Here is a 10619-nt window from a genome sequence, read left to right as displayed (position 1 = left end):
GATATGAAATACAAGTTGTAAATATGAAAGAGGAACATAATTTTTTATAGATAGTATTAAAGGTACAGAATTTAAAAAAGATTTAAATTTAATTTTAATTTTATTTCTGCTTGCTCAGCCAATAAGAGATCCTTTACAGATTTGATGATGTAATGGTTATTTAAGTTGGAATAATGACGTAAAACGTTATTTATGACATATGCAGCTAAATATGAAAATGACGATTTATATGAACTCAAAGAATGAGAAGGTATGTCAACAGTCAGATCTATTTGTCGCAGGTTTCTGTCATGTACAAAACTACGAATTGAAATTTTATTTTGCAGATAGTGAGGCTCATTATGAAGTCGGATTTTTGTTATGAGTTTGATAAAGTGATGAAAACGTCTTTCATGCATTTTCATCCAGCCAGTTTTGAATCTTTTGCAAACGATATTTGTCCACACAAGATAGACAGGGACCATATACTATGTCAGCATAGTTTAAATGTGAAAGTATCAAGGCATCAGTCAACAGGCGTTTGGAGCGAATGTCTAAAAGGTTCTTATAAGGGGAAATCAATTTGAATCCATTAAATGTGGTTTGGCAGATCTTATTTATATGGTCAGTAAATTTTAGCTGATTATCAATATGTAACCCAAGACTTTTAACTACTCGGGCAGAAGAAATAGTGGTACCTCCAATATGAAGATTAAGATCTGAGTTTATTGCTCTTATTTTATTTGGTGTACCCAAAGTAATTGAAATAGTTTTTGCAAGATTTAAGGAAAGACAGTTCTTACAAGTCCATTCACGTGAACGTTCAAGATCTGAGTTAATTTTTTCTGGAGCGTTATGTTCAGATACAGGATTAAAAGAATAATAAATTTGAAAGTCGTCAGCATACATATGAAGTTGACAATGTTGAAAATATTTAGGGAAGTCAGCCGTATAAATAGAAAACAAGACAGGACCTAGTACAGATCCTTGAGGTACACCATTTTTTATTGTAAGAGGTTTAGAAATAGAACCATGACAGGATACGACTTGAGATCTATTAAGAAGGTAGTTTTCGAGCCAAGTTACGCAGTTTTCAGAAAGGCCATAATATTTTAGTTTAGCAAGCAATAACTTAAAATTAACCCCATCGAACGCTTTAGACATGTCCAATAAAGTAAGTGAAGTTACTTTACTGTCACAGCAGCCTTTCAATACGTCATCAATTAGGGAACTTAAAACAGTGGTCGTGCTAAAGTGAGTTCTGAAGCCTGATTGAACAGTAGGAAGAATATTTGCCTGAGATATAAATATATTTAATTGTTGCAAGAGGGCTGATTCTGCTATTTTCAGCAATGTACTAAGTAAGCTGATTGGTCTGAGATCTTTAAGGCAGGTTGGAGCACCTTTTTTTGGAATTGGTTTTACCAAGGCACATTTCCATTGGCTAGGAATTTGACTTAGTTCGAAAGAGTAATTGATGATGTAAGTTAGAGGATGTAAAATCCATGGAAGAGCAATTTGCAACATTTTACCTGATACTCCATCAAGGCCAGCAGAGTAAGACTTTTGTTTTGAAATGAGTTCACTAACTAATTTGTCAGTATTTACGGGATGATAAGAAAATTTTGAATTGTTATCATAATATTGGGATGAGAATTCGGATAGATACTCGACATCAGGAGTTGATTGGGGAATACTTCCGATAAAGTATTGATTTATTAAACCTACGTCATTAAAAGGGTGTACGTTAGGTAAATCATTGTGGTACGTCATATTACTCCAGGATTTTATTTTTTTCCAGAATAAGGTCGAGTTACGGCCACATGAGGCCAGACTGTGACGGTAATATGCTTGTTTTTCTAGTATTATAGCAGAATTGTAATAGTTTCTTAGTTGGCAATAATAATTTTTGTGTTCAAGTTTTAAAGTTTTTTTGTAACGATTCCACGCCTTCTGCTTTATTTGTTTTAGGAATTTCAAATTATTAGTAAACCAGGTATAGTTGTTGCGCATTATTTTTACTGTCTACTGTCTACGACAGTAGACAGCCGTTAAACCAATCTACCTTTTCATCTAGGCCAGAAATATCATAAATTTTATTCCAATTCATTTTAGCTGCATCTTCGAAAAATAACTCAGAATTGAACTTCTTAAAAGATCTAACTCTTTTAAACTGAGGCAAGCACTTAGGCAAATCTAGCGCTAGTTCACATGAAATTATGTTGTGCTCTGATAGGCAACAATCATGAACGCAGCTATTATAGCAAAGAATATTAGGACTAATAAATATTAAATCTAATAACGATTCACTCGTAGAAGTAACACGTGTTGGAGAGTCAATTAATTGAGAGAAATTATAGTTATTCATGAGATTTAACAAATAATTTGAATCACGGTCATCTACAAGTAAATCTGCGTTAAAATCGCCAAGGAGAATAATGTTGACGTAGTTATTAATTGCTAGAAAATTAAAAATATCTTCTAAGACAGCAAAACAAGAATAATGAATTTTTGGGGGTTTATAAATCACACCAATAATTAAAATTTCTTTTTTAACAATGGTTTTGACAAATAGGAATTCTAAATCAGTTGGAATATTAATAGGTATATCAATAACTGTAAAGTTAAACATTGCTGGTACATATAATGCTAACCCACCTCCTCTAGATGGACGATCTTTACGTATCATGTTATAATTAGGAATAGAAATTATAGAGTCTAATATAAGTGGCTGAAGCCATGTCTCTGTTACGGCAAAAACAGAGAGGGGATTTTGAAGAACGAAGTTTCTAAAGATATCAAATTTGTTGACTAGAGATCTTACATTCATATGAAAGAATATGAGCCTTTTACATTCTCTGTTAAGATTAAAATTATTATTATTAGTTTGTACACAATTTACGTAGTTAAAGGATTGAGATTGGTTTGGGGAAAATTTTGTTTCATACGCGGCAGGAAATATTTATTTACATACGTATTTGCTGGCCAGAAGTCAGGAGTCAGTAGAACAGTTTGATGTATGAGAGGAGCTCGTATTGTGAACACACTAGACGTACTTCTTTTGTTAAGATGTTCAGGTTTTTCGACAATAAAATTGGCTTCACTATCAAGTTCGTGTAGGACATCAAGGATATCTTGATGTCCTTGATGTCCTATTGAAATTAGAAATTCTATTGTCAATAATGATGTATGGATTAGCATCGATGAGACGACGGACAAATTAGAAAGATACATAGCCCATTTAGTAATTGGAAAGTTATCTTCTGAAGAAGCTGGCCGTCCATTTCTTAGCTTTGAAGCACCTTGATAAAACTAATAGCAATACAATCTCGAGACTTATAAACGAATCATTGGGTGTGCTATTGATAATTTTAAGCATTGAAATTATTATAATTTATTTAATTGTTAATTTGTAGCTTTATTGTGGCCAAAGGGAACTGAACACAAAAAAGTTAAATGGTTTGTATCAGATGGTGCATCATACATGATCAAAACTGGTACTTCTTTGAAGATGTTTTATGAAAATATAACACACTTAACATGTATGGCACATAGGTTACATTTAGTATCTCAAACAATTAGACTGAAAAGCACCAATAAGAGTAGAGTTTTATAAGAACAGTTTACCAAATACACCTCTCCCACCTGAACCTGTGTTAACCACTTGGATTCAAGCAGCATTGTTTTATGCACAACACTTTGATGTTTTAAAACAAGTCAGTAAATATATAATGGTTTTTTACTATCATTCTTATATTGAATATTTTTAGGTGGTAATGTCATTTGAAGCCACAGATGCACAAAGCATTAAAAAAGCTCAAGAATTCCTGAATAAAGTAAACGTAAAAAATGAACTCTTGTACATTAAAACTCACTTTAAAATTAATGCTGATGCAATAGAACAATTAGAAACTATAGGTTTAAAATTAAACCAAAGTATGGGAATTGTGGAAAAAGTATATACATCTTTCAAAAACACACCAGGAAAGGTGGGGGAAATTATGTTCTCTATTAAAAAAGAATTCAGGATGCGATTTTATATGTTCAGTAAAAAACGTAATTTGCGGTAATGGAAATGCTACCAACAATACATAGATAAATGAAAACGTAGATTGTTCAATATTTAATTTTGCACCTATCATTTCTTGTGATGTGGAACGCACGTTTTCAAAACTTAAAGGTGTTTTAAGCGATCAAAGGTGTAAATTTACAATCGAAAATTTAGAGAAATATATCGTTTGCTTTTGTAACTCATTTTAAATACCTGAATTAATATTTTTTTTTTGTTCAATGCGACTTGCTTTAATTTGATCGCCATTTTTTTGCGATAACTTAGAATTAGTGGACGTAACTATAGATCGTTTATTTATTTAATAATTTTTTTTTTTGTTACACAAAATATTTGTTTCTATAATGTTTTGTTTAATGTTTTTTTTTTAATATATATTTTTTTGATGTATGCTTTTACGTTGAGCAAATATTTTTTCCTCCAGGTTTTTAACCTAAACTAAGATTTATATAACCTAACTCGTCAATTTTGGGACCTTAAATCCGAAGCTTATATTATAAGATAAAATTAGTTCTTGAGACTAGCATTTAGTGGAAATCAGGAAGTCGCACATTAACAAATCGAACTCCATAAGCACATATAAGTGTATTGAGCAACTTGCTGATGTTGAAATTTTCACCATGGTTTCTCCCCAACAGTCACTATTTTTTTCCTTCATCTACAAGGTCAAAAAGAAACCTTGTCCCTGGAATTACCAGACGTGTAAATACCCACTGCGTGTGTTATAAAACGAGCACTGGTGGAGAGTGCACTGAACGAGTGTGATTATTGATTAAGTTGCTAAAATGTTTAAACTTCTAGTTATAGTATATATTTGCAATCACCATAAACCAAATTTATGGGGAAAACATAATTGGTAAGTTAAATGAAATCAAAGTATGCCATCATTTATAATGTATAGACAGTGTCCCTTTTTTGTTTTTCTTGAAACTAAGCAGTTCAATTACAGGAAACCCCTGCACCCTCAAGTCGTCTAACTCTTCAGGAGTATGCAAACTATTAAAGGAGTGTGAGGCGGCTCAAGACGAAGTAAAATCTGGTCACAATGCGCCCCAAACTTGCGGCTACCAAGGAATCCAATCCGTAGTTTGTTGTCCAAACTCTCGTCGACCAGGAGATATAAGCGAAAGAAGTGTGTAAAAAAGCAGATTTTGTGTAGTTACAAAACAAACCAAATTCAAATTGCTTACATTTTGGCTTTTTTTTTCTTAATATGTGTAGACTTATTTTGACAACAAGAAACTTAAAACATGTCTAAATGGTATTTTTTTGTAGTAATCAACTTAAATCCTCCAATTTTCTTCTACTGTAATAAGCCTATTATTATATTAAAAAAAAAAACTCAAAACTTTTCATATTATGAATTGTTTGTATACCTTAGTTTTGAGGATTATCTTCGGTGTAGAAATTTTAATAGTTTACTGGTTTAATTTATTGTATTTGACTTGCGTAAAACTGTATTTGCAAATTTTTAACACCAATAAAGTATTGATTGATTGATTGATTGATTGATTGATTGATTAATTAAATACGGCAAAAGTTGAACATTAAAGTTACTATCAACGGCAAGTTGGCAACGGATTTTAAACTTTTACAACTGATATCTAAAATTGTGTCCTCATCAAATTTTTCGAATCACAAAAGCTAATTGTTCCAATCACTGTTGCCTATTCGTAATGCATATTGTGTTGCATAACCTCAAACAATAGTGATAGCATCTGGTGAACAAATTCTCAAACATAAGTGACCTTGTAGATATTTAATTTTCAAACAAATTCTAGTTTAATGTATAGTGTTTTCTTTCAACACCAAGATAGTCAAACATGTTATCAGTTTCTTTTTAGGAAAAGAAGACTTCGTATAATAAGAAAAATTGGACAAAATATAAGCCCCGCCCACCCTCCCCTTCTCAATTGTAATGAATGTTTTATTCATAGTGAGCAGAAGGGCGGAGTTTAGTTGCAAATTCTCGTTTCTCTACAAAAAATTACCATATGAAATTCATCACAAGTGAAATTGGGGCGAGTGGGTGGAGCTTAACCTTTGTTTTTTTTTTAATATACAGAGTTTTCTTTCAACCACAGGATAGTCAAACATGTTTTCACTTTCTTGTTGAGAAAAAAATACTTCGTACATTAAGAAAAAATGGACAAAATATAAGTCCCGCCCACCCACCCGTTCTCAATTGTGATGAATGTTTTATTCATAGTGAGCAGAAGGGCATTTTTACTTGCAAATCTTCATTCCTCTACAAAAAATTACCGTATGAAATTCATCACAAATGGGATTGGGGCGGGTGGGTGGGGCTTAATCTTTGTTTTTTTTTTTATAATATACAGAGTTTTCTTTCAACCACAGGATAGTTCCAACATGTTTTCAGTTTCTTGTTGAAAAAAAAGACTTCGTATATTAAGAAAAAATTGGTCTAAAGAGTTTAGACAGTACTTCCCTCGCTGCTAGAATGTAGAGAATATTCTTCGTATATACAAGAGAAACAATTATGTGGACATAAAATTGTCCAGCTGATTGTTGGAGCATAACGACCTGCTGAGCGAAAAGAGTTTCCGCATATGGCAGTCTTAGGATTTCAGAACGAAGATTCTGAGAATCTTACGTGGTTATGTGGAGGATCACTTATCAGTGAAGAATATATTTTGACAGATGCACATTGCTTCCTTCCAGGTGGCTAGTAAGTTTCAAAATAATTAATTAATAAGTCAAAAAATATTAGTAGTATTTGGAGTATTGAATTTGTGTCGAACTATTTAAGTCTTGAACCAAAATCAGTGTTGTTGGGGGTCACAGATGTTAACGACACTAACCACAGACAAGAAATAAAAATAGCAAGTATAGTGGTACATCCAGAATTTAAATTTACTACCCGTGACAACGACATAGCACTTTTAAAATTGGAAAAACCCGTAGAGTTAAATTCTTATGTTCACCCGGCTTGTCTCAACACACACTTCGACACTCCCGTTTCGCGAGTTATTGCAACTGGATGGGCATATACACGGTATAGAGGAAGCGACAGTGAGAGAGTGTTTAAAATAACACAAGATATTGTAGACCATCAAACTTGTAATAACAGGTTCAAAAGCGTGAAAAGGCTAATTGTAAATGACACGCAAATTTGCACAAGCGACAAGATTGGAGGAAAGGCTTGTCAGGTTAGTTAAAAATGAATAATAATAATAATCAGTAATATGAGAGAAGACAAAAATATGTCTGACTTTTTAGAGTAATTCTGGTGGTCCGCTCCAAATATATCGAATTGACGACGCTACCTCTTGTATGTATGATATAGTCGGCTTAACTTCAAATTTCGGCCAATTCTTGACTTTTTTCCAGAATTCGTTAATTCATTCAGTGCATTGAAATATCGCAATTTTTAAAAATTTAAAAAAATTCAATACAACACGTGCAGAAAGAAGATTTAGAGTCATTTTTGCATCGACTTCAAGTAATCTCTGTTCGGATTACTGTACGTTCGGATAATCGTGGGTTCGGATTATAGAGGTTATACTGTATAATATTCAAGTAAAGGTAAAGAAGCGCTCTAGGCGTTGCTTCAAGTGAGTTTTTCGAAACGAACATTCCCTAGTAGAAGCTGTTTAGAAGTCATAAAACGCTGAGAAAATACGAAAGAACCAAGTCACCCGATGGACTCGATCACTTTAGGTTACGCTCAATAAGCAAAAATGGCCTCCAAGCCATAATAACAACTTAAAGTGTTTATGACTTCATTACCCTGTTGGTGGGGATGATTGGACACACGGACGGCGGACAGACGGACAGACAAACAGACAGACGGAAACCGGAGACCTATATTTTCGTACAGATTGACATCACGACCCATCGAGAAAATATGAAAGTAACCAGTCGCCCAATGGACTCGATTACAATACTTCCTTAGCTTACGCAACAAAAGAAGCAAACAACATATAGTTATGCCATATTCTATCTAGAACTTCAAACCACGAAGAATCTACACGATATCAAAATAATAAAAAAAACACTCAGAAAGAAAAATATCTCCATTATTAACAGAGCTATTGCTATAAAATTGTCCACAACTTAATATGTATACACCTATTTTTTGCTTATAAAAGACTGAAGGAAAATGTTAAATTCAGCACCGCCCACCCACCCCTTTTCTCATTTTTTTTCCTTATGAAACAAGAAATAAATCTTATAGCAAATAGTATAACAAAAAAATACGATCAACGCTTGTTTTTTACACCCTAAGTTCTATTAGTTCCCACTCTCATTCTACAGAAGAACGTATAATTGAGCACGCCCACCCACCCCACCTCGATTTCAGTAATTAATTTTATCTCTTCAGAACCACTCTGCAGAAGAACATATAATTAACTTATCACTACACTTATCTGTCCCTTTTTTTGTTCATAATTTTGCATTTTAATTCAAAGTCATTTTTCGACTTTTCGAATTCAGCCAACCACTTTGGACTTGAATGCATTCCGCCATGTTAGAACAGCCTCTAATTTGCAGACGATCACATTTTTCATATTTTGTTTGAGCGTGTGTTAATTTATTATTTGATTCAAGTTATTACAACATTTCTACTTATTCTTAAATCGTGTCATGAGTGGTCAATAATTGAAAACAACATGTTTATCAAGAAAAACCCAAGCATCAAGTGACTAAGGCTTTCTACCAGAAATCGTTATTTTTTCCGTAACCCAAGAAGGCCAACGAGAAACCTTACTGTCTCTGGAATTACCAGATGTGTAAACATTTATCGCTCATCATATAATTGGAACACTGTTAGAGAGTATACGCTTGCACAAGTACGTTCTTACATAGTAAAGCCATGTTTAAATTTTTATTTATTATTTTTGCAATCTCGGTACACAATATTTACACTGAAGATATTATTGGTAAGTTATTTATCTTTTTATAAATTTTCAAAAATGAATCCATAAATTAGTTCAGACTCTGCTTTTACTTTTACAGGAAACGCTTGCACCCTCAACGCATCTAACTCTCCAGGAACATGCAAACTGTTAACAGAATGTGAGGAGATTCAAGACGAAGTAGCGTTTGGCCACGAAGTGCCCCAAACTTGTGGCTTCCAAGGAACCCAATCCGTGGTTTGTTGTCCAAAATCTCGTCGACCAGGTTACATCAGCGAAAAAAGTGAGTAAAAAATTTCGACTACATTTAAAATAAAATCAAATTTAAATCGATTTTTAGAATGTAGAGAATACGCTTCCTCTCCGCAAGAGACACAATTCCGCGGACACAAAATTGTAAAGCGCGTCGTTGGAGGAGAGCCGGCTGGCAGAAAAGAGTTTCCGCATATGGCGATATTAGGGTATCAGACCGGGGACCCTGATGAGGGTCCTTGGTGGGTATGTGGAGGGTCGCTTATCAGCGAACAATATATTTTGACAGCCGCACAATGTATGTTTGGAGGGAATCCGTAAGTTCTAAAATACATATTTTTTATAACACTAGGCTGTAGTATTTGAATTGCTAATTTTCAAGAATCTCTCTGTTTTAGTGATGCACCAAACTTTGTGTTGTTAGGTGTCACAAATCTTAACGACACCAATCACAGACAGGAAATTAAAATTGTGAGTAAAGTGGTACATCCAGAATACAAAACTTCCTCTCATTATCACGACATAGCACTCGTAAAACTGGAGAAACCAGTAGAGATCAATTCGTATGCACGTCCTGCGTGTCTTCAAACAAAGTTTGAAATTCCTGCCATAAAAACTATTGCTACTGGATGGGGTACCACAGGAGTTGGAGGAGAACCAAGTGAAAATTTACTAAAAGTAACACTGGATATTGTAGACTACCAGATTTGTAAGAACACTTACAAAACCACTAGAAATCTAAAAAATGGAATTATAGATGACACGCAGATTTGTACAGGAGGTGACGATGGACAGGATACTTGTCAGGTCAGTTAAAAGGTTACTTTTTTGAAGTTTTTATAGACAACGTTTCTAATTTTTTTAGGGCGATGCTGGTGGTCCGCTGCAAATACATCAAAATAACGACTTAATACAGCGTATTTATCATATAGTTGGTGTGACTTCGTTTGGAATAGGATGTGGTAGTAGACCTGCTGTAAATACTCGAGTATCCTACTACATTAAGTGGATTGAAGACACAGTTTGGCCGGAGAACAATCAATGATAAAGTTGAAGGCTTGTCCTATACATGGCCTCGACAGACAAATAACAGCTTTTGAGTAGATTTCTTTTATTACTATTTTAGCCTCGACCAAGTTATATTTATTTTATTCTACCCAGAATATAAGTAGGTGTCGGCCTCGTGGTCTAGTGGTCAAGATACCTGTCCGGAAAGCGGGGGACGTGTGGTTCGATTCCCACCGAGGCAGCAACATTTTTCTTCATTTGTTATTTTTACTAAGTAACTTTTGTAACGATATCTAGGAAAATAAGATACGCATATTTTATTTACTATTTTATTATAAACTATAAAATCAAATTCTATAATTTTTCAAAGAAACAATTTATAAATTTAATAAACTTCGACCAATTGTCACCAAGTTACGTAGGTCGTCCCT

The 10619-nt window shown here is 33.7% G+C and overlaps 2 protein-coding genes across 2 annotated transcripts; both read left to right on the top strand.

The window, feature by feature from the left end:
- Window positions 1-6618: 6618 nt before the first annotated feature.
- LOC135128839 (serine protease snake-like) lies at window positions 6619-8338 on the top strand. Its single transcript, XM_064055918.1, has 3 exons — window positions 6619-6737; window positions 6819-7081; window positions 8307-8338. Exons 1-3 carry the CDS (start codon window positions 6619-6621, stop codon window positions 8336-8338), a joined length of 414 nt encoding a protein of 137 aa, XP_063911988.1.
- Window positions 8339-8830: 492 nt separating this feature from the next.
- On the top strand, window positions 8831-10494 carry LOC135129005 (venom protease-like). The gene is made up of 5 exons (XM_064056086.1): window positions 8831-8952; window positions 9029-9211; window positions 9269-9497; window positions 9579-9987; window positions 10046-10494. The coding sequence occupies exons 1-5, from the start codon at window positions 8886-8888 to the stop codon at window positions 10223-10225; spliced, it is 1068 nt and encodes a 355-aa protein (XP_063912156.1). The 5' UTR covers window positions 8831-8885; the 3' UTR covers window positions 10226-10494.
- The last annotated feature ends 125 nt before the right edge of the window (window positions 10495-10619 follow it).

Source organism: Zophobas morio, unplaced genomic scaffold (genome assembly GCF_036711695.1).
Source record: "Zophobas morio isolate AGI-343-1 ecotype UQ-CSIRO unplaced genomic scaffold, CSIRO_AGI_Zmor_V1 ptg000014l, whole genome shotgun sequence".
NCBI classification, from domain to species: domain Eukaryota; kingdom Metazoa; phylum Arthropoda; class Insecta; order Coleoptera; family Tenebrionidae; genus Zophobas; species Zophobas morio.
This window is presented reverse-complemented; position numbering and strand designations above follow the sequence as displayed.